The 24,446-nt window shown below is 36.0% G+C and overlaps 4 protein-coding genes, 1 long non-coding RNA gene and 1 pseudogene across 7 annotated transcripts; 2 read left to right on the top strand and 4 right to left on the bottom strand.

The window, feature by feature from the left end:
- Positions 1–165: 165 nt before the first annotated feature.
- Positions 166–4,805, top strand: ATP6AP2 (ATPase H(+)-transporting accessory protein 2). Its single transcript, XM_081972191.1, has 5 exons — positions 166–326; positions 382–746; positions 805–942; positions 3,651–3,920; positions 4,354–4,805. The coding sequence occupies exons 1-5, from the start codon at positions 287–289 to the stop codon at positions 4,540–4,542; spliced, it is 1,002 nt and encodes a 333-aa protein (XP_081828317.1). The 5' UTR covers positions 166–286; the 3' UTR covers positions 4,543–4,805.
- A 112-nt stretch (positions 4,806–4,917) lies between these two features.
- LOC145724113 (uncharacterized) lies at positions 4,918–7,047 on the bottom strand. Its single transcript, XR_014176933.1, has 2 exons — positions 5,552–7,047; positions 4,918–5,281 (listed from the first exon to the last, which is right to left on the bottom strand). It is a non-coding gene; the product is annotated as an uncharacterized LOC145724113 (long non-coding RNA).
- Positions 7,048–7,202: 155 nt separating this feature from the next.
- Positions 7,203–20,713, top strand: APC4 (anaphase-promoting complex subunit 4). 2 transcript variants are annotated; one of them, XM_081972170.1, is made up of 6 exons: positions 7,203–7,362; positions 7,446–7,585; positions 7,640–7,929; positions 9,483–9,975; positions 10,035–10,270; positions 19,614–20,713. In XM_081972170.1, exons 2-6 carry the CDS (start codon positions 7,480–7,482, stop codon positions 20,694–20,696), a joined length of 2,208 nt encoding a protein of 735 aa, XP_081828296.1. In that variant the 5' UTR covers positions 7,203–7,362; positions 7,446–7,479; the 3' UTR covers positions 20,697–20,713. The 2 variants fall into 2 exon arrangements, with proteins under 2 accessions (XP_081828296.1, XP_081828295.1); XM_081972169.1 differs by having other exon boundaries at positions 7,203–7,391.
- On the bottom strand, positions 12,286–13,534 carry LOC145724091 (beta-1,3-glucan-binding protein-like). Its single transcript, XM_081972190.1, has one exon. The coding sequence runs from the start codon at positions 13,483–13,485 to the stop codon at positions 12,373–12,375; it is 1,113 nt and encodes a 370-aa protein (XP_081828316.1). The 5' UTR covers positions 13,486–13,534; the 3' UTR covers positions 12,286–12,372.
- On the bottom strand, positions 15,994–17,247 carry LOC145724090 (beta-1,3-glucan-binding protein pseudogene; annotated as a pseudogene).
- On the bottom strand, positions 20,700–24,212 carry LOC145724104 (pfs47 receptor-like). 2 transcript variants are annotated; one of them, XM_081972213.1, is made up of 4 exons: positions 24,054–24,212; positions 22,587–22,789; positions 21,046–21,189; positions 20,700–20,984 (listed from the first exon to the last, which is right to left on the bottom strand). In XM_081972213.1, exons 1-4 carry the CDS (start codon positions 24,058–24,060, stop codon positions 20,895–20,897), a joined length of 444 nt encoding a protein of 147 aa, XP_081828339.1. In that variant the 5' UTR covers positions 24,061–24,212; the 3' UTR covers positions 20,700–20,894. The 2 variants fall into 2 exon arrangements, with proteins under 2 accessions (XP_081828339.1, XP_081828338.1); XM_081972212.1 differs by lacking the exon at positions 24,054–24,212 and adding an exon at positions 23,507–23,657.
- Positions 24,213–24,446: the final 234 nt, after the last annotated feature.

The following is a 24,446-nucleotide window of genomic DNA, read 5'->3' as shown; positions in this document are numbered from 1 at the left end:
AGTAATTAAACTATAGTCGAAAAGTCCGAACTCCTTCCTATGATCAGTGTAGATCACGTGCCGCCTGATAATTTGCCAACGAGGGAGTCACAAGATAACAGCCAACTAACGTCATCGAAGGCGCATTCAGCAACTTTCTACACGAACGCGCCCTATCCCGTGACTTCCACATGTGATTTTTGACAATTCGACCTTCCTAGTATTTTGTTGTCATATGATTTTTCCATAGACTGGGGCTGATAGTTGGTTGCAGACTCTCTTTTTCTGCTTGATAAAACAGTTAAACATGTTAAATATTGCCGTATTTCTAGCTTTAGCATCTTCAGGTTTGTACTCTTGTAATCTTGTGTACGGGTAAAACAGTATTTTTTCTGGTTCTAGTCTATGGGGCTGGTGAATTATCAATAGTTCATCATCCTGGGAGTTTGGTATTTAGGGGACATGAAGCAATCAAAGAAAACGCGTTGCTTGAAGTGTTTAGTGCCGCCTTGGGCTTTTCCACCGAACACTTTTCTCACTGGCAAGGATTTTACATTGAAAATCCCTTCAATATCCCAGAGGCAATCATTAACATTGCAATTGATGGGGTGCAAGATGTAGGTCCAAGCAAGGGCCATCACTTCCCACTACTGACCAATGATGATGAAAGTGCAGTTTTCAAATCATTGTCCAAAAGGATATCAGAGAGGTATCCTACTGAAACTCCCTCTTTAATAAGAGTAGATTTGTCTAATGGCTTAGATGATGTAAGTTAATATTATTTTTAAAGAGAATACAAATAATTTGAAAATATTATATCTTTAGATCACACAGTATGAAATTTTTGATGGTTTGAAAAATGAAATTTCAAATACCATCAGCTATCAATATCTGAAACTTGATGTGGATGAGGACAGGACATTTTTGAATGATATTGCTTTATTGCATCAAGTAGCTGAGACGGTAAGTTATACTTTTCACAGAGTTGTAAAAGTTACTGCAAAAAAAGTATTTAAATATTTGAAATTGGTCTACAAAGATACTTGAAAATCTGCTAAACTCAAAAAGTATCTGGATAAGTAGCTAGAATACTGTAAAAAAACTCTGAAATATTTTGTAATATGTGAGTTATTTCAAAACTATTTAAGTTACTGTAAGTTTACCTAAATTGTAGATTTTAGTGCCATATACAGTGTCCCAAGACTCCCAAGGCTAAAAAAGGCAAATATAAAAACTTTTTAAAAGTGGTTTGGTTAACATGGTAAAATAATATTTTTTGGAGTCACTATGTACAGTGTAGTTTACAAATTTTTACTTAAATTGGGCAATTTTAAGGGTAATCTTACAAACCCTGCTTTTCTTCTTCAAAACATTTAAAGAAATTGTTGAATTTACAAGAAGAAAATTAAAACACCCTAGTTTGGAAGTTTTGCAATAAATCTGTTAAATGGTCCAAACTGGCAAAAACATTTAGAAATATTAACCACAATAATCAATTATAAGGTTATTTTGAATCTGAAAAATGTCAAATAGACCAAACTTTTCTTTTCTTAACTATACAGGGTGGTCCACCGCGATTCATTATGAAAAAACTGTAATAACCATAATTCTGAAAGTTTGGTAGTATGCCAAAGTCAATGGGGGCAGTTTATCTACAATATTTTGAAAAGGGTCACTTCTTGACTGGATTCCGGAAGTAAATACCAACTCACTTATTTTTAATAAAACACCTGGTATATTTTGTCTTTTTTGAATTCTACCACAAATTTTAGTATTGAGAACTTTCTAAAAGGTTCCAGATGGTTCTACAAGTGTCTTAAACCTTCCAGGAATTAGTTTAAATTGTCAAATGCCTCTAGAATTATTTTAGAAGTGCCATGGCTCTTTAAATAATATTGCAAACATTCTAAAAATTGCCAGAGCTTTATCCAAGAATTTTAAACCTCCCAGGAATTGTTTTAAATTGTTAAATGCCTCTAGAAACATTTTAAAAGTGCCAGAGCTCTCTAAATTATATTGCAAACCTTCTAAAGATTGCTAGAGACTTCTCCAAGAGTCTTAAACCTGCCAGGAATGTTTTAAATTGTCAGATGCCTCTAGAATTATTTTAGAAGTGCCAGAGCTCTCTAAATTATATTGCAAACCTTCTAAATATTGCTAGAGGCTTCTCCAAGTGTCTTAAACCTTCCAAGAACTGTTTTAAATTGTCAAATGCCTCTAGAATCATTTTAGAAGTGCCAGAGCTCTCTAAATTATATTGCAAACCTTCTAAAGATTGCTAGAGGTTTCTCCAAGAGTCTTAAACTTGCCAGGAATTGTTTTAAATTGTCAAATGCCTCTAGAAACATTTTAGAAGTGAAAGAACTATTCCAATAATATTACAAGCCTTCTAAAGATTGCCAGAGGCTTCTCCAAGTGTCTTAAACCTTCCAAGAACTGTTTTAAATTGTCAAATGCCTCTAGAATCATTTTAGAAGTGCCAGAGCTCTCTAAATTATATTGCAAACCTTCTAAAAATTGCTAGAGGTTTCTCCAAGAGTCTTAAACTTGCCAGGAATTGTTTTAAATTGTTAAATGCCTCTAGAAACATTTTAAAAGTGCCAGAGCTCTCTAAATTATATTGCAAACCTTCTAAATATTGCTAGAGGCTTCTCCAAGTGTCTTAAACCTTCCAAGAACTGTTTTAAATTGTCAAATGCCTCTAGAATCATTTTAGAAGTGCCAGAGCTCTCTAAATTATATTGCAAACCTTCTAAAGATTGCTAGAGGTTTCTCCAAGAGTCTTAAACTTGCCAGGAATTGTTTTAAATTGTCAAATGCCTCTAGAAACATTTTAGAAGTGAAAGAACTATTCCAATAATATTACAAGCCTTCTAAAGATTGCCAGAGGCTTCTCCAAGTGTCTTAAACCTTCCAAAAACTGTTTTAAATTGTCAAATGCCTCTAGAATCATTTTAGAAGTGCCAGAGCTCTCTAAATTATATTGCAAACCTTCTAAAGATTGCTAGAGGCTTCTCCAAGAGTCTTAAACCTGCCAGGAATTGTTTTAAATTGTCAAATGCTTCTAGAATTATTTTAGAAGTGCCATGGCTCTTTAAATAATATTGCAAACCCTCTAAAAATTTCCAGAGGCCTCTCCAAGTATCTTAAACCTTGTATAAGAATTGTTTAAAATTTCCAAAGGCATTCTAGAGTTATTTTGAAATTTTCCAAAGGCCCATACAAGTGTTCTAAGGGCCATTTGCACCGACATATTTAAATTTTGCACCCGACTTGTCATATTCAAAGCATAATTTAGCTTAAGTGGTACCTAGGGCGTCTTTAAATACATCGGTGTAAACCTCCTAAAAATTGTTTAAAATAGCCAGATTCTAAATATGACTGAAAATCTTCTAAAAATTACCAGAAGCCTCCGCAGAGTTCTACACGTTCTGAATTGCTTAATTGTTGGTAAATACATTTTGAAATTGACCTAATTTAAGTAGGTTATGGTTTAGGTAACCCAATCAAAATTTTGGATTGGTTTCTTTTAATATCTAACTGACCATCAGAACGTTGACAAAAACACGGAGAAAATCTAGCCCCGGTAAAAATTAAAACCAAATTTTGTCATACTTTAAAACACACATACTGTAAAATTGCGATGTTTACAATAAATATTAAAACTTAAGGTTGAGACTGGAACAATCAAAGAAGACTTTGTGCCCGACGTTTACTGGTTCCACATTTCTTCAGTTCACGCTGTTTCCGACTTCCATGGAGCCAATTCAAGCGAGACTCAAGAGGCAAAACAGTTGTTGCAGGAGGCCATCAACGCGTTGACTAGCGCGTTTGTTAAACGCTACAACAACCGAGTGCTAGTCAGTGTGATTACTAGCGATGCCACTCATACCAGACAGAGAAGGAACATTTTGGCTGCCACTTATGCTGACGATACTACAGTAAGTATAGGTGCAGTGCAGACTGTCTTTGTTAAGAGAGGTGATATGAAAATTTTGGCACGAGGACATTAATTAAAAGTTAAATAAAAACTTCCTCTATCTAGGGAGCTCTACTAACTGAGCTACCAAGGCACACTGCTACTCTCGACTTGTCAGCAGCATCAGTTTTTATTTGATTTTTACTGTATAAAAAATACTAGATAAAGAAACGAAAAATGGTTCTCAATCGACACTAATAAGTCCAAATTTTCTCTACGCTTAAGGGTCGTCAACCTCAATATGTTAACTGCGCCGGAATCGCGGAGGTCGCTGGTTCAAATCTGGCATCGCCAAAATTTCCATACCTCTGTGGTTTTTCCGGTCATTTACAGCTGACGTTCTCTGTTAACAAAACACTTAGCCAAATTTCTAACTAATTTGTTCCTAATTTCAGAGCGAGGATTACAATTTAGCTTCCACCTATACCAAAGACTATCCAGCGATTTTTAACATTATCCTGTGGTTTTGTGTTGCTATGTTCTTTTCACTTTTGGCCATCTGCTATGTTACTGCTAATATGGATCCTGGTCGCGATTCCATTATTTACAGAATGACCAGCACTAGAATGAAGAAGGACAACTAGAGTGTTGTTGATTTACTCAAACAACTCATCAATAATTCCATCAAGTATGCTGATGATTAGTTGCGGCAAAAATAGGTTATAAATTTAGGAATATTGTGCTATAGTTTCAATTATTTTCAATGACCTTTTTAGGGTATTAATTGTTGTATTAAAAATGTAATGGTAGTTGTACATGTAAATATGATTTATTTAATTTCAAAGTATTTTTTGTTTGGATGATCATGTTAGTAAATTGTTAATAAAATAATGTTTTACTGGTTTTATACTCCTCTTTTTTAATAACCCTGCAATAACATTCTACAAGGTTAAATATGTCAGTACAGGGTGGCCAATTAAGAATGTTGGTACTGTATCTAGGAAACCCAAAATGGTACATATGTTTGAAACAACAATTTTATTAAGTACCTATGTCCATAAGGAATACATATAAAATATTTTTGTAATTACAGCGTTGCCGCATCTAGGTATATGAAATTACTGGCAAGTGGCAACAGCGGATTTTCGGTCGATAACTCTGGCTGCATTCGTTTTCAAGCTCTATGGAGCGAGCAAAGCGTTTTTGACGTCACAATGACGTAATCTGACAGTTGGACAAATTGTGCTTTTGCCAAATTACATCATCGTGACGTCAAAAACGCTCTGCTCGCTCCATCTATAGTCAAGTTGATCAAGTTCAAGTGACTGATGTAAGATGTTGGTTACTGTGTAGTGTGCACTGTGCAGTCACTGGGTTGACGCTCTGTAACTTCCAAGATTAATGAGGGATTTTTATGAAAATATTACACAAATTCTAGACATTTTGGGCTATATTGTATAAACAAATGAAGCTTCTAATTCTAACATAAAAACTGAATTTGTGACGAATCTGAACACATTATAACATTATATTAATATGATTTTTGTCCTATGTATTTATTATTTAAACAATATTTTGTAATTTTCTAGTAATTTACCGGTCAATTTAACCTGGTAAATTATTTATTTAGTTTAAGTTTAACCAGAGGTTTACCTGCATTTACCCATCACTAAGATCCGGTTGTACAATCACAGTTCAAAGACTAGTTCAGTTGAACTGCGACTGGTATTTAAACTTTTCCATATGAATTGCATTGCTGTCAAAGTGATGTTTCTGACTTGAACCAGGTTCTAAGGTTGAACCACGTTGTACAACTGAGCCCAAAAGTCACTGAAATGAATGAACTGAAATGATGTTACTGACTGAATGTGCTGAAATGGCTTTGGAGTACAGAATGGGATTGCTAGCAAAAAAATTTGTGTTGAAAAACTTTATGTATGATAATAATCACATTTTGGATGGATTGGGGGAAGTCTTGGAGCTGTACAGTTTTAAGGGATATCTGTCTAACAGACCCCGTCCTTACTTGGTGCGTGCGTTTGAGGAGCTAGGTGATTTTGTTGAGTACATTAAGACTTACTCGGTGTTTCCTGATTTTTGTTATAATCTTGATTATCAAATGATGACGGTCCCGCTTGTCAACATAAACTTGCGGAAGGATGATCCCAGGGTTAGGGAGTCTTTTCTGGAAAAGATTAATGGGAGTTTTTCCGATTATGTCTACATTTACACGGATGCCTCCCTTGACAGGGATGCTGCATCTGCCGGCTTCGGCATTTTTTGTCCCCAGTTGGACTGGACTACAGTTTTTCTTCGCGCCTTCCTAAGTTTATTCAAATCTGTACAGCAGAGACGGTTGCCATACACCAGGCGGTTGAAATGTGTCTTAAAAAGAAGGTTAAGAAGGCCATTATATTTAGTGACTCGCAGAGTGCCATTCAGAGGATCTCCAGGGCATCATCCAAACACCGTCTGGATCACATTTCCTTTCTTACAAAGCAGATTATTATAGAGGCAAATGAATCCGACACTGTTGTGAAATTATGTTATGTGCCGAGTCACTGTGGCATTGCGGGTAATGAAAGGGCGGACCTCTTGGCCTGCCTGGGTAGGAATTTGAATGTACCCTTGCCCATTCAACTTGACTGGGATGAGTTTTACCCGGAGGTTAAGCGTAGGCATTTTGCTGGGTGGCAAACTGCTTGGAGGCGAACATTTTTGAGCAAGGGTCGTAGATACTTTGGCGAGTCTGATGCGTTTCCCTCTAAGCCTTGGTTCTCTGGACTGACTTATAAAGATAGAAGGCATATTACCACCATTATTCGCATTAGGACTGGGCATTGTTTGGTGCCTCAACATTTGTTTATGTTGGGAAGAGCGGACTCTTCATTATGTCATTGTGGTTCGCAGGGCACGTTGGAGCATATTTTGTTCCAATGTGACCGAATGAATGGTGATTTGTACCAGGAATTAATTAAAAGTGGAATCCAGGCTCCTGTATGCCTGCGGGGTGTGTTGGGTTCGCAGTCATCCACCATAATTAAACTCATTTGTCATTTTTTGAAAGTTAACAATATTGATTTATGATTTGAACATTATTGGATCATTTCCAGATCTCTGACACCTTCCTTTCCATCCGAGGCTCTTCCAAAAGTGTGACAGCTCCTCCAGAGCCCGGGAGCGTGAAGAGTTTGAATCCTTTGTTGTGTTGTCTTGCTAACTTCTTAATCAGACCTAAGAGGAGGAGCTTAAGCTCTGACGTGGCGTAGGCCACCCTCGACCTAACCTAACTTGGCCTGGCTGAATACCCTAGTGGTGAAAACCATAAATAAAGTTAAAAAAAAAAAAAAAAAAAAAATGAATGAAGTGAAGTAGTCTTGGAATGTGGAACGGTCTTGGCCAGCCTCAGCCCAGCTGTTTTTGACAAATCACGCAAGCCGGCAACCGGCAACACTGATTTTGAGGTTAAGTTTATGTATCCCCTTGTTGTTGTGTAAAAGTGTAAACAGTAGGATTCTCTGGTCTTTGATTTTTAAATGTTTGATAGTTTTTGCTGATTTGAACTCAAGTTTCATAAAGTGATGTCTCAAGGAATCAAACAGCTGGAAGAGAAAAATGTTGCCAGTGAAATTGTGTGCATGGTGTGGAGCAATCGTATGGATCTGGTAGCTTTTTCAAATGCTAAAGGCAGGTACACAAAAGTGGAATAAGCACCAGGTTCAGTCATAATCTATTTCTTAGGTGAAGTGGCATTGCACCGACTGTCTTGGACCAGAGCCTGGGTGTTGAGCCCACCAAAAGAGGGCATTGAAGTGAGTGGTATTGCTTGGAGGCCCGATGGCAAAGTTCTGGCTGTGGCTTATAGTAGTGGTGATGTTGCACTAATTGACATTGAGGCTGAATCGACATTGACTAAATTTCAAGTTTCCAAAGATGTTACTTTTATCTCATGGGTGCAAGAAAAATCTGAGGTTAAGCCCAAAAATATTTATAAAATCAAAGATGAGGATAAAGAAGTTGTCAAATTTGTGGTAAGTTTCTTTTTTAGTGGTACATTAGAGATAGCTTGAGAGATTTGTTCACAATCTTTTTTGATCTACCCTATACATAAAATTTTTCCTACCCAAAATGTTAAGATATCGTAAGACCTCTAGTCAGAGATTTTTTGGATAAATATTCACCCTGAAGGTTCCCAAACATACCAAAGTAATCCAGTATTTGTCATAATGAAGGGCATAAATCTATGGTGACTAATCATTTAGGTACTGGTAAAATGAAGTAAAATTGGAAAAGTATAATTCAGTGTGAGAAAAATTTACCAATTTTACCAGTAAATTTATGGGTTTAATATGGTCTTTATGGCGGATTGCACCGACGTAATTAAGGGCACCTTTAAGCTGAGTTTATAAAAAAACAACAACAACTAAACTAACAATTAAGAACTAACAATTAGAAAACTAAAAAGTTTACATATAGGAATCATAAGTATCGGTTTTTAAAAACTAAATTAGCAATTAAGAACTAACAACTACAACTAAGAGTTGCTCAACTTTAAACTTCTTAGTTTAATTGTTAATTGAAAAACAAAAAGTGTCAGCTCACGGGCATGTTTTCCTTTTTCACGTTTTTGTTTTGGTTATATTCATAGATAATAAGAGGTTATAGGTATTTATTTGAGTGAGAGCAGCATAGCAAGCAAGTCATGGATGAAAACAAAGAACCAACAAAGGTAGGAGATGATGAAAGCAAATGTCATTGCTTTTCTTTTTGAAAAAACATTTCTGACAAAGTGATTCTTTACCAAATGAGTTCCAATCTTAGAACTTTTTAATGAAAAAGTAGTCTTTTTGTCATTTTTTCTTATTACCACATGTCTAAATTATGACAACAAATAAATATGTTTTTGAGAAAAATGACGCTAATCTGAAGATATTATTATTTAAACAATTTGTAATTTACATTTACAAACTGACAATTGTCAAAATAAGTCTCACATTTCTCATATACACATTTTGTATCAAATACTGCAAGAAAACTTTTCTAAACCTTGATTTTTGCAACTTTTGGACACAGTTTGACAGTCAGATACTAAATTGCTTGTCAAACCCACTTGGAGTGAGAAAATGACTGTTTTAAGCACATTTTTGGAATTCTCATTAAATTTTGTAAACAATAACGAAAAAACACTACAAGATTTGGTACAGTCAGAAGGAAAAGCGGTGTCAAAGTTTGAACTGGCAGAAACACAGTAGGTATTTGTAATTTACTAGTAATTTACCTGTTAAATTTTACTGGTAAAGTAAAATATTTACTACTACTACTTTATATGGTAATTTATTCATCACTACTACTTTGTCATTTATTTTCAGTTATCTCAACAAAAAAATAAAGCCTAATTTTCAAAGTTTCAGGTTATTTCAGATATCTTCGAAAGTAATCGAAATTTTTGAGATTTGAAGATGTCATATACAATCTTCAAATTACGCAATTTTGCCATAATTTAACCAACTCTGCACTTCTCACTGTTTTCCATACTTATACAGGAATTTGTGGCACCCTGTATAATGGGTTTGTCTCTTTTCAGGATGTGTCCAAGCCTTATATACGCGATCCTCCTCCAGTATCACACATGGAAGGAGCCATTAATTTCGAAGATATCAAATCCTTGACCAGTTTTCTCCAGGATCAGTCCGAGTTTAATTTATTGCTATTAGGCACCAAAAGTGGTCAACTTTACGTGCGCGTGTTTGGTTGTTGGCAGTGTCTAGTTTTGGATGTGACTCGTAAAGTCGGTTTTGAATGCTCCATAAAAAATGCACATTTCACCGAAGATTTAAGTAAATTATTTGTCACCGTTGTGGGTACAGACAACGCGATTAGCACTGTAGTGTTTGATACGCTGATTTTCAAAACGCACAGCACTGAACTGTATCACATTACCATGAAATACATTAAATTCTACGAGTTGATTGCTTACCTGCAGAAGATTCTGAATAGTATTACAGAGACTTGGGAGAGCATTTTGCTGGAAGTGGATCAAAAGTTGGCTAAATATGCTAAACAAGTCCCGAAAGGCGGTAACGAACGGTTTAATAAAACAAATTAGTAAAAAGCCTACAGGATCATATTGTTACAGGTGTAACAGCGGATTTCCTAGATCTGCTTATGTTTGGGGTGTGTTCAGAACGAATTGAGGAGTTTCTGGTCTCCGATCTGACTAACAAAGATTTGGAGAAATTCGGACAAACTATGGAAGCCAGCTATTCAAATATACAGTCGTATTTGTTCAAGCACATTATCAAGTTTTCGCAGAATGGTACGTTTCATTTGTCTGAACTGAAGGGAATGGCGGCTTTCGATGAGAAATTTGGGGTAAATATTCTTTTTTTATTTGCTTTTTAAAGGGGTTACAGGGTGATTGTATTTTGCTTATTACGGGATGTTGTTTTTGCTCAATGAAAAATGCTCTTTATTTTATCTTAGTGACTTTTCGAAAAATTATTTAGGGTTATTGTTGTCAAAAACGACAAAGAACAATGAAAATATTAGTGGTAATAGCTAGATTTGAACTTAAAAAGTCAATGTCGCCCACTAGATGCTTAACGATTATGTTATTACAGTTGTTAAAACAATGGAATTATTTTATTGATTTTGGAATTTTTTAAAATAAAACTAAAGTAAAACTTTTCTTACAAAGTGACTCTTGTACCAAATGAGTTCCAATATTAGAACTTTTACAGGAACAAGTAGTATTTTCTAGAAAATAGCATTTTCAGATTTTTGTCACTTTTCGTCATTACTATTTTTAAATTATGATGAATAATTTGTTTTTGAGATGAGAAAAATTACGCAAATCTGGAGATATTATTTAAACAATTTGTAATTTACTGACAATTGTCAAATTAACTATCATAAATCACAGAAACACGTCTTGTTTCGAAAACTGTAAAATCTAGATTCATAGTTCTAATTCCGCAAGAAGTAAGCTGCATTCAACAAGCAGTAGAAGTAAAAAGTAGCCATGTCAATTCATAGTTCGACTTTAGTAAGAAGGAAATAACATAACCCAATAACCCCAAAGTCTTATAAACCATCAACATTTTATTTATTATCTTGTCGGTTGCCATTTTTAGGTGAAAGCAAATCACGTATTTGTCAAATGATATTCCAAAAATCCATGAATGGGGGTAAATACCAGTCGTCTATGCCGAAAGCAGAGAAGCAAGCTAAGAAATGAAAATGATTCATTTCTTGCTGCTTGCGGTTTATGCGGCTTGCGCTTATTTGTCAAACTATGAATTAGAGTGTTACTGCAGCTTACTGATTACTTCTTACTTCTTGCGGAACTAGAACTATGAATCCAGCTTTATAGTCTTGCAAATTCTAGACAAATTTTAACAGTTTTGACATTAGTCACAGATATTACGTGGTTTTTGGAGGATAATTTAGCTAGGCAGTCACGTGACCACTGTCATAAATCTCAGAAACACGTTTTGAATTGAATACTGCAGTTCGGTTTTCAACTTGAAACGTATCGCACGTCAGTTTCGTGGGTGCCATTTTTTGTCGCTAAGGAACCACGTTTCTTGAAACGGTGTTCAGAGAAATTTGAAGTTGACGACCGAATTCCGCAGCCGGTCGAGTGGAGATGGTGGGACCTCTAAGTGGAAACGTCGATTCCTAAAGGTCTACGGGGAATTGTCTTGTGCGGTGCACTTCCAAGAGGCGGAAAGGGTGAAAACCTAGGTCAAGACCACGTGGATGTGACAGTGACGGTTATAGTTTCCACGAGGAATGACTATATCTTTACTCGGATCGTGCCCTTAAGCAGTTTTTTAGACCTTTTTGTGTTTGTAAAGTAAACTTTTGTGAAAATTCTAGAGGTTCAGGGGCACAGGCCCGACTTTCTGAGCCTCTTACGTAATCGTGCTGGCAAATTGCTGAGAGCAGAGCCAATTAACAGACAAGACAATCGAATACTGAAAGAAAACGTTTCTAAACGCTGTGTTTTGCAACTTTTGAGCACAATTTGACAGTCAGGGAGAAAATCACCTGTAAAACCCAGTGGGAGTGAGAAAATGACTGTTTATAACATATTTTTGAAATTCTCATTTATGCAATAATCTAAAAAAAACACTTTAAGATTTGGTACAGTCAGGGAGAAAAGCGGTGTCAAAGTTTGAACTGCCAGAAACACAGCCTCATGAACATTATGGTAGCATTTTACAGCACACTTTAGGGACACCCTGTTTAGCGGTTTTTAACAAAAAAGAAATTTAATTTTTTAAATATTTCAATAATCTAACATGTTTACTATGAGGTACATGTTATTTGTTTAAAAATGGCATATTAAGGACCAATAAGCGATAAATCAAAAACAATAAACGCTACTTGAATAATTTTTTATTTACTTACTTGACTATCTGTAATAGGTTGTTGAAAAAAAAAATGTAGGAACTTTGTTGTAAGCGTGGTTAAACAGCGTATACGCGAATATAGTCGATAATCAAATGGGTGTCGTTACTTTGGAAATTCCAAGTGGGCAACCACTGATCTTTTCCTTGCCAGAAGTCACGGTACGCTGTCGTAGAGTTGTTTTTCCAAGGTTTTCCTCTCAAATTTCCGTTATCATCGCTGAAAAACGACGTACCGCCCACGGCCAAATTAACGATAATGTAAAATTTTTGGTCAAATGGTGCCATTCTGCCGCCTCCTTTCCATGGGTTATCCAAGTTTGCTTCAAATTCTCCCCACTTCCAGAACCCTTCGTCGGGTGGACTGATCCGCCCCATTTCCACTCCGTCAATGAAGAACGTTAAATTGTCAGACGTCCAACGCATTTCGTATTCGTGAAAGTCCGCGTCATAACCTGCGGGATCGTTTCGTTCGAAATGGGTTTTTGGCCATCGATTCAGCTGGGTAAAAGGGCCCCAATGCAACGTGCTGCCCACTTGTTGAGTGCCAATATTGACTCCGTCCGAGTTGAAATAGTTTTTATTGCCGCGGGCTTCAATCAGATCGATTTCACCCGATGCCGGCCATTTACCGTAGCTGTTGTAGCGTGGCATCATCCAAACAGCGGGCCATAGCCAGTCGCCTTGGGGCATTTTGGCTCGCACCACTATTTTTCCATATCTGAACGAGAACGATCCGCTCGACTTGATTTTGGCACTCTTGATCGGATTGATGTAGTACGTGGGAGTACCGGTACGCACGCAACCGTAGAATGACGCGTCCGTACATTGGTCCACTGGCAAAGCTCCGTTGACATCCAACGTATCCGAATGCAAAAATGTCTCCCCGAAATCATCCGCGAGGAGGGTTGGTCGGATGTGCAGGTGGCCATCGGCAACAAAACTGTTTGAACGATTGTTGGTGTAATACTGAAACTCCCAGTTGCCGCCACCCGAAAGTGTTATTTCATGTTCCCACTTCTCAAGATCAAACTCATCGAAGGGCTCTTCGAAAACGAGGTCTCCTGCACACCAGCGTGTCTGAGCAACTGATGAGCCTGTGGCTTGGGTTTCACTTGGTTCGCATGCTTCGAGCGACAAAGGGCTCATTATAACTAATAGAAGAGCTAACATTTTATTGGTAGTGTAGTCGAGCTCGCACTGTAAATAATTTGGCCGCTCTTGTTTACTATATACCCGAAAAAAACCTGGACGACTTTTTTCTGTTTGAATTCGCGCTATATTAGACAGGTTTAGCCAGCCTTGCTCCTGATTGACCGTGCTAACTACCATAATAATACGAGGACTGCTCAGAAAGTTCCAAATAAAAACCTAGAGATATGTTTTTTTCAACAATCTTTCCTTTAAAATACTTCACCAGGGGTTACATTAAGGTATAGGGTTGTTGATTAAATTTGGACTACACCATTTATTTTTATTTTTAAGCTTTATTATTAGTTCTAGAAGAAACCATTTGCCTCGAAATATAATAGATATTCGTCTCTACCTAAAACTAAAACTAAAAATCAAGCTTGTAATGGGGTGCTTTTGTCTAGTGTTAGCATAAAGTCTTATATTAGTCAAAATTTATGTTAAAAGCCTTCTTATTGCCTTTAGATTGTCAAAATTGATGTTGCAAGCTGGTTTACTGCCTTCATAGTGTCTTAGAGGCCTTCTTAGTTTCTCAAATTTGTCCAGTGATAGCAGAAAGTCTTAGATTATTCAAAATGTAGGTTAGAAGCCTTCTTTTTGTCTTATGCCTTCAAATGGACAAACTTAATGTTGTAAGCCTTTATGGTTTAATCAAATCATATAGTCAAACTTAATGTTGTAAGCTTGTTTACTGCCTTCATAGTGTCTTTTGTAACATTTTCTGTATATGTTGCCCTGCATTAATTTTAATTTATTTATTGTCTTAGCTATATTTGAATTTTTGGTTATCGATCAAACAAACTTTTTTGATAATTCAAAATTTAAAGCATTCTTCTTTCGATTCGGAATAAGAATATCGATAATACCTGGCACGTTGCACCCTGATTTATTCATAATCGATCAATCGAATGGTCATAAAAATGTATGAATTATGCCCAACACATGTTATAGCGAGTTAGCCGTGAATGGTCCTAGAACCAACTGATCAGTCCTCGTACAATTTAAACCGTTTGTTAGTTAACACCTCGGTTAAGTAACTTTGTAATTACACGCGAAACAGCTTGGTCATCTTTTAAAATGCTAAGCCTCTCCATTAAAACACTTTATTGATTAATAGAATATAACGTTATATTTCTTTTTAAACACGCCGTGCTATTCAGAAATTGGTGTTTGGGGAATTCTTATTGGTGGCGCCCTCCATTAAGCGGAAATATGTTGAATTTTGCTTTCAAATGAGTAATAGGTATAGTAATTACACTACACACTTGCCACTGTTGTTGCTATTGTTATTATTGTAGTAAATTGTATTGTGTATTGTAAAATGTTATTATTAGGTCTTGTAGTTTTTTATTTGATTTTTTTTGCCGACAAACACGAAACGGTCAGTGGAAACGTGTAGATATTTAGATATGTTTTTTTGTTAAATAGTCTATTAGTAGGTACACAGGGTGTGCCACATTTTCAGTTGCTTTTTTTAAATAACCAACTTTTTATTTGATATTGGGATTCTGTATCAAATTGTAGCTGTAAGGCGATTGTTTTTAAAGTTACAGGGTGGTTCAATATACCATAGTGTAGTTGGTGAAATCCTGTATAGACCACACTGTATAGTGATGTAGCGCACATATTATATAACCGAGTTAATTAGCGTTAAATACAGAGTGAACTGTGATATTGACAGAGCCCACTACTTTGACCGACTTCTACCCGGTTGTTTTCAAAGCTACAGGGTGGTTTAGTATATCAAATTGTAGTCCGTAAAATCTTCTAGAGACCACTCTGTATAGTGATGTATTCCCATGTGATTCCCATTCATTGCTAGATAATCTCATATAAGATAATTATTAGTATTTATTTTTAATAAAAAGCATATCTGGTGGGTTTTTTTAAGGCCAACAACCATGGATTTTCTGTTAGTGTTCTATGTGTATAATTTAACCTTCATATAGAAAAATATTTAAACAAGGTTAAGTTTATTGACTTGATTATGCCCAGATGTGGGTAATTTTACGCTGTGTGTATTTTCCGTCTTACGAACCTCGGTTTAATTTTCATTCCCCAACATTTATATGTTTCAATAAATTTGTGTACCTACACAAAACAATTTTTAGAATATCGCAAAGATTAAACATATATATCTTTGTAGGTAGAAGGTGGTCTAACTAAGAATGCGAGATACTGTACCTAGGAAACCAAAAATTGTCAAAATAACTGTCATAAATCTCAGAAACACGTCTTGTTTCGAAAACTGTGTTAAACTGTAATGAAATTCTTGCAAATTTTGGCAGTTTTGACATTAGCGGCAGATATGTACGTGGTTTTTGGAAGATAATTTAGCTAGGCAGTCACAGTAGCCTTCCAAAAAAATAATACTGTACTGTATAGCATACTTTTGCTATACTGTGGTGTAACGTTCACTTATATGATACGTTTGTTGTGGATGGTATTACTTATGTTGTTTATAAGGTACCATAAGTAAAACATAACACCTTTTATAAGTTCAAACTTCACGTTTTTTATTCTATTGGATAAATAGTGTCAAACAATCAATCCGGCGTTATGTTGTAAAATACAGTAGCTTTATTTTGAATCTATAAAACTAAACGGCAAAAATCTGTACATAGTCAATGATGAAATGAGATTGGTCAGTATCCAAACCCCAAGTGGGTTCCCATTGGCTCTTTCCCTGCCAGAAGTCGGTCATGGCGGTGGGTGAAGTGTTACTCCAAGGTTTTCCTCCGGGGTTAGTGAAACCATCGGGGAAGTAGTTGGTACCTCCTACGGCCAAATTGATAATCATGTGGAAACGCTTGTCGAACGGAGCCATTTTGCTGCCAGAACTCCACGGATTTTCCAAACCGCTTGACGAAAATTCACCCAACTCATAGAATCCGCCATCGGGAGGTGTTACAGTGCCAATCAGCTCGTCATCGACGTAGAAAAGGAATCCCTCCGGGTTCCACACCACTTTGTAGATATGAAAGTCTTCGTCGTAACCATTAGCGTTGTTTTGCTCGTAATGGGTTCGGGGGTACTGATTGGTCTCCGAGGAGGTACCCCAATGCAAAGTGCTGCCCACCTGGGTACTGCCGATGTTTAGTCCGTTCGGGCTGAGAAAATTCTTGTTACCGCGACTCTCCATCAAATCGATTTCACCAGAAACGGGCCAGTTTCCGTACTCCCAATCGGTAGGCAGGAACCAAAGAGCCGGCCACAGCCAGTCCCCAGATGGTACTTTGGCCCTGACCACTACAGTGCCGTAGATAAACGAAAATGACTCAACGGTGCGAATTCTTGCGCTCTCGATTGGGTTGAGAATGTTTGTGGAGGTTCCAGTGCGATGGCATCCGTTGTTATCGTCATTGGTGCATTCCGCACCCAAATCTAAGTCACCAGAGTACAAAAAGTCCTCCCCGTAGTCGGTGGACAAGTAGGTGGGTTTGATGTGCAACTGACCGTCTTGCACAAAGCTGTTGGTGCGGTTGTTCAAATAGTACTCGAACTCGTAATTGCCGCCTCCGGTCAAAGTAATTTCGTGTTGCCACTTGGTCACATCGAAAGTGTCGAATTGGTCTTCGAAAATTAGATCCCCGGGACATAATTTTGCGGGTGCGGTATAATGAGTACCGCTAGCTTCGGTGACGCTGACAACATCGCAATCACCTCGAACAAGAGAAACTACAAAAACTAGCACAAACACCACTAGTAGCGACATTTTCATATCGGAAACTCGTACTGGCTAAGCAGCCAACACTTGAACACTTTTATAGGAAGGCTTATCTAAAGTGGTGCACCTATTTAGCAGTTTTCATTTATTTTATTAAAAAATATTGTCATTAAGTGGTAGAACCAAATCAATAATTTGCCGCTTACATGATGACGTAAATTATTATCAGTTATTAATGCAGTGGCAGGGTACCGATCAATGGAGGCCTGTCAGTTAATTATTAGTAACACATTGTCCTACATGGGTAATCCCAAAGTTAACTCTTGTACGCGACGCGGCATTAATAAATACAGGGTGATCCTATTGCTATCTTTTAAATTATAGTTCGGCAACGTTGGACACTGACCGTTTTACGTTAATTTAGTATTGAATTCTTGCCATATTGTCAAATTCGCACTATTTCAAAAATTCCTTACAAATGAAGAATATCAACAGTTTCTCAATGTTGCCAAGTTGGTTGTTTTGCTAATTTGGTACCAAATTGCTGCAGCGTTGCCGTTGCCAAATCGACCATTTATTAGAAACTGATTTACAAATGTGCATTATTCATTATTTAAATCTCGTCCTTAAAAACAACTGAACAATATTGAAAGTTTGGCAACGTTGCCAAACTGATCACCTTACTAAAATTTAGTTGGTACTAATACTAAATTTAAACACTGTTACCAAATTGACACTTTTTTTAAAGTTATTCATAATTGAACCATATATTTACAATTCATTAATGTTGTCAAATTGTCCATTTTCACAAAACAAACAATTTGTAATTATAGTTCGGCAACGTTGTCACACTGAGCGTTGTGCTAATTTAGTATCGAATTTTTGCCATTTTGTCAAATGCTCACTTTTTCCAAAAAAAATTCTTAAAAATACATGTTTCGAGCGCAGTAGCAGTTTATCTTCAGGGGCTAGAATACTAGCATATCGTAATTATTAACTTTGAAGTGATTTTGGTGATTTTTTTGGCCTCATTTTAATCAAATTTGCTTAACCATATTTGGAGTTCGAAGGTTGAGCTGTCTTTACAGTAATTCAGAGATTTCAAGTGTTTACGACTTTAATCAGTTGTATGTCTTTTTTGAGATAATTTGTTTTCAGTGCAATGTAAACACTTGTGAAAAGATGATTTTATATACCTATATATATTATGTATTGTATTTTAAAAAACTAATGTCCGGCTTTAATAGGTGTTTTTGAGGTGATTGTTCTACATTGACCTAATCTATACACGGTGGGAAAGAAAAAGACAAATTCAGACTAAAATGTTTTTAACGGCAATAAAGCCAGTTATGTCTGTGTTACTACATATATTTCAAGGGCTTTAAAGTGATATACAAACCTGTAACTGTCCAAATAACCGAGTTTAAGAGGAAACTGTCAAACTTAGACTAAACTGTCCTAAAACAGTAGATAATTCAGTCAATCGACATTTTCAGTACAACCACGATATATTTATTTTTGTTGGTTGGGATTTTAGTCCCTTTGCACCAAAAAGAATGAAAAATAAAACGAGAAGTAATAAATAAGTTAATATATTATAATACAGGGTGGTCCAAACTGATTATAGGATACTTAAAGGGTAGAGTATACATAAAAAATAAACGCCAAAAGGCCATATAAACTATGGTTGAAAAGTATCCACTATCGGAGCTAGCAGGCCTTAAGTATGTGCCCCAAGAAAAAAGTTTTTTATTTAAATTAATAAACTAAAATAAAACTCAAATGAAGTTTGGCATCCTTGTTCATCATTTTGAAGTAATCATTTGACGTTTTTTTCAATTTTTTAAATAATCTAGCGTATAAAAATGACGGTATCTGAAAAACTATACAAAATGAAAAGAAATGTTCAGACAAACTTTTCTTAGGAAAAAGCAATGAGTAAAAAGAACAAGTATCAGGAGGTAACAATAATACAAATTATAACCCGTTTGTGCATTAAGCGAGGGGGACGGAAGTCCACCATCTTTGATTGCGCATTCGTCTACTGCGCAGTTGAATTGACGCAAAGTCATTGAAAGTTTGGAGTTTCAAACCCGCAAAAATTTGTTGTTCGTATTTGTTGTAGTATAGTGTTAGTTTGTTTTGTTTGTTTGTGGTTCTTTAACAGTTGAGTTTTACAAATTTAAATTCATTTGTACAGTGGACAAGATTAACAAGTATTGACGGCCGCCATATTACTCCCCCCGCCTCCCCCTTGTTTCTGTCACCCACTTTGTTTGCTATTGCTCCTTCCTGCTATGTTTACATTTTTTTTATTCATTGGGAAAAAGTATCATATGCCCTGTATCTACGGTACGGTAACATATTATTCAAATTATTTGTACACATTCCATTCTACCAATCAACGGTGACATCCAGTATGAATAATTATATGAAATTTTAGGTGATTGGTTTGGACGACTCTCAAATCCAAAACGCCATAGTATCGAACGGAGCCTTTGTGATCAAAGCGACTGAAATGCAACAAATCATCAATCACTCCGCCATCACTTACAAAGCATTCTTTAGGTGGTTGTATGCCGCACCCATGCAACTGATGGACGTGCCGCTTCCCTCCGACATCCAGAAAATGACGCAACAAGATCTGTTGTGCATCACCGAATTTCTGCAAAACTTTGACAGCTACGGCCAGAGCGACCAGGCGGACGGTGACAGCAAGTTTGTGATCGAACGACTCGGGCAATACTTGATTGACGCGGATCTGACTATTAAGCCTGATATGAGCGGCAACGACTGGTCTCAGTTCCTCGAGGAAAATCACTGTTTGAAAAGTTGTCCCGAGCTATTGACTCACTACAGCGACAAATCTCTGGTACAAGTGTTTAAAGAGCTGAAAAGCAACGTTGACAAAGTGTTTGAAACGCCGGCAATTGCTTTAGAACGAGTAGTGCAACCGTTAAACCAGTTCGCCACCTTTAATTTTGGTCTTTCTGATCCTATCGTATCCACCGTTAACGTATCCACAGACTGTATTTTGCTAGCAGTGTTAAAACCCGATAATAACGTAATTATCTTCGAGGTTGGATCGGAAATTATGAAAAGTGCCACGTTTTACTTCCACGCCGAAACTTCCGTCGACGGGGAGTACACAGAAGAAACGTTTAAAGTCAAAGACATTCAATTCTATTCATCCAGTATTTTGTCCGTACTTTTACAGGAAAATTCGTATACTCAACGCGGTGGCATAATGCAACTCCCAACTCAGTTGGTTTTGGAACAGTTGCGCGAATGTGCTTCTCCTATCAACTTTCACACGGTAAACGCGTGGCCTTTAGGTCAAAAACACTACAAAAATGTTGATATGTCAGTGTCCAAGTTTTCGGTGTCCGGCACCAGGAAGGTGAGTATCGTTTTAGCGGAGAACAGACGGAAAGTGAAGCTTTTTGAGATGGAGTGCGAGGAAGAGGAAGAGGACGAGGTTGAAATGTCCTTTGGTGATTTTAAGGACAGTTTTACAGCAGAATAAAGATTAATATGAACTCATTTTTTATTAACTAACTTTTGCTCTCCTCTTCACTGTGGTGCTTACTCTAAGGAACAACGAGAGCAACAGAGTACTTTACTACGTGCTTGTTTGACTTTATTATAGTAATGTAACGTCTTGTTTAGACGGTACCGTATAAAAGCAACTTAATTAATTTAGTTAGTTGTATAATTGATTTAATTAATTAATGAGAACGAGGGTCTCGTAAGAATCGTGGGCCACTTCTTTGCCGTCAAACGGAACGTAGCACACACCATGGCTGGGATGAACCTAATTACGATAAACACATTTAATATATCGTAGTAAAGTGTAAGAAAAATATAAGACTCACCTTGCCGACAGTTATAGCGTTATCGTGATGAACACGACCGATATAAAGAGATTCTCCATCAGAAGTTTTACCACCTTCGACCGCACCAGGAGGGACGTGACCACCGAAAGTCGGTACCCACTCGAAGCGTTGTTCGCATAGAACCTGACAAAATGGAAAAGTTTACGTATTAGACAGACATTTTTTTTGACAATAATTTACGCACAGGCTACATATGCATCACAAATAAAAAAATTACAAAAACATTGCAAAGATTGTCCTTCAGTCTGTGCGTTAATAAAATACTGTCCTGACAGTCTTCTTTTGGAATTTCCGAGCGATTATCCATCTCAATCATATCAACACAGTCTTCCGCTCTTCTTTTATCAGTTCGTCGTTTTTTGAATGAGTTGGTTAATCAGTTCAATATCACATTTTCTACTCTTCTCTTTAAAATTTTAAGCAATTAGCCATCTCAACACATTCTTGAACTCTTTTTTTTGAAATATGTAGGCAATTAGCCAACTTAATCGTTTCATCGAATTACTCTACATCTCTTGAAAATTTTGGGCACATAATTTTCTACTCTTCTCTTGAAAAATTAGGGCAATTAGCCAGCTCAATCGTTTTCATTTACAAGGGTTTCTGAGCTTGTGTTTTCAATATTTTTAGATTATATCTCAACCTTCTGTAGCTATCTAAACAGTATAATCTTTTAGATAAATCCCTATAACCTTCATATGTGGGGGCGCTCTCCTTTATTTGGCTCCAGTGAACTAATATACAGTGTGGAACAGCCAAATGGAATAAATTCGATAACGAATAAATGAGAGCGTGTTGGGAAAAACGCTTGGACACGTCGATTTGTATTTTTAGATGCGCATTTATTAAAAAAAAATAAAAATTATATAGGATGTGTCATGTGACAGTGGCCGATACCAACTTTCTTATTTTAAATACAACCCCCTGTATATTATTAGTTTTTTGGATTCTTCAGAAAATTCTAGACATAATTCATGTACAATGTCCCATACCTATCTTCAACTGTTTCGGAAATATTAAGTGTTTTCAGATATAGTACAACAATTGCATTAAAAAAAGAAAATTATTTTATTTCACAAATAATGTAAAAAAAATAAAAAAACATTAATTTCAATGTAATAGATGTTCAAAATGTTCGTGAAAATAAGTATTGAGTGTAATGTAGCGAATTTGTGAAATAAAATAATTTTCTTTTATTAATGTTAATTGTTGTAATACATCTGAAAACACTTAATATTTCCGAAACAGTTGAAGATAGGTATGGGACATTGTACATGAATTATGTCTAGAATTTTCTGAAGAATCCAAAAAACTAATAATATACAGGGGGTTGTATTTAAAATAAGAAAGTTGGTATCGGCCACTGTCACATGACACACCCTATATAATTTTTATTTTTTTTTAATAAATGCGCATCTAAAAATACAAATCGACGTGTCCAAGCGTTTTTCCCAACACGCTCTCATTTATTCGTTATCGAATTTATTCCATTTGGCTGTTCCACACTGTATAGACTTTACCTGATAATGGTCTTTAGGGTGTTCGGCTCCTCCGTAAGACACATAAGCCACTTGTTTTTCGGGTATAACTTTAGCGGGTAGCCAGTCGCCCTCGTGAAATGCCCGTCCTACGTAAATACGAGTGCCGTCGATGTCATGGCCTGCTAACAGAGCAGTCGTTGGTACTATTCCGCTTCGTGCAAAAGTGTCCACCCAGTAGTACGCTGGACAAAGTTAATATTTTTTAATAGTAATTATAATATATTATACTATTTCTACTTTCTCATTTTCGTTCAAACGAAACAATGCATACAAATTGAACAAAAAAACATTGGCCAATGTTGTTTTATTAGTGATGGAGGCAAATTATTCAAGCGAAGAAAAGTGATTATGTTATGTGATAAGAACAGTACTTTATCAAATACTATGCCTTATTGGTGTTTACCATTTGCTCACGCATGTTATCGTCATTTTACATTACGTTTTTTCTACATTAGCTGCCAAAAAGATTATGTGGCTGGTTTCTTACTAAAATTGATGTTTGAATTTAATCTAGTATTTTTCTGGTTTCCTAATATAGTTATCTACTCAGTTATCCACCCATAAAAAAGTTATCCACCCAAAAGATAGAATTTTTCTAAATATGTCATTAATTTCTACGTTAAAAACTGCAATGATAGTGGACTGTGAAAATTACGTCGGTTTAGAAACTAGGACAATATTAAAAATGTAGTGTTGCATATTTTTATTTTTTCGATAGAACGGTAGAAGATCCAGTTTAATCCACAGTCTACAAGACAAACAAAATTTTCATACATATTCTTTTGGTAACCAATTTGGTCCACCATGTATTGCCAATATAATTTTTATACTTTATACCTACTATTACAATTAATTTATAGTAACTATTTTATACTTGAAACTATATTATTGTTACTTACCATCAGTCATTTTGAATTAAAATAGTAAGACCGTTCAACGCCTTGTCACGAGACGTTTATTGTTAAATTAACATCTGATACACACATTTTACCATGGTATTTTTAACCACTTAATCTTATCACTATAGAATAAATTCGGTTTCTTTTTTCAATACTTTAGTCGAACACGTCATTTATTATTTTTTGTTGTGCATATTTTAACGTAGAATCGGAATACATAGGGCGATCAACAGATTAGTTATGAAGTCAAACTTGACTTTTTCAAGTAGACGGTTCATCTGTATTAAGATTTTTCGAGATATTGACGTTTCAATATTAACATTTTTCCCTAGCATATTATTATACCTTTGATATACAAATAATGGTTGCACAACGGAAAAAAACGGCAAGTCAGAATTCTAATACCATTAAAGATGTAAATCATAATTCCAAAGATTTCAGTGTTCATATCAAATTGTTTGCAAATATAATGTTTATACCTGTACCTACTATTACAATTAATCTAGTAACTATTTTATACTTGAAAATATATTATTGTTATACTTACCAGCCATGATGAATTACAAATATAGTAAGACCGTTCAATGTCTTGTCACGAGAATTTTATTGTTAAATACACATTTCAGCATGGTATTTTTAACAGCTTATCTTATCACGATAGAACTATAAAAAAAGTAAACAAAATGTCTCATTTATAAAACGGATTTGACAAATTCGTCAACATATGAGATGTTTATTAAGCGTTTTTCGAATTGCAAATATCTTCGAAACGTGACGAGCTAGAAATGCACCAGTTTTAGTTAATAATTGTGATTTGGTATAGTTTATACGAAGTCAGTTAGGACAGGTCAAAATACGGGGTTCGATCAACACACCACATAAAACATTAGAAAAAACGAGCAAATTTGTATGTGATTGTTCCCCGTAGTAATTTACGAGG

The sequence above is a fragment of the Ips typographus genome, linkage group LG2 (genome assembly GCF_016097725.1).
Source record: "Ips typographus isolate SLU linkage group LG2, UJ_Ityp_2.0, whole genome shotgun sequence".
Classification (NCBI taxonomy): Eukaryota; Metazoa; Arthropoda; class Insecta; order Coleoptera; family Curculionidae; genus Ips; species Ips typographus.
The sequence above is the reverse complement of the archived record's forward strand: the minus strand, read 5'-3'. Positions and strand labels throughout refer to the sequence as shown.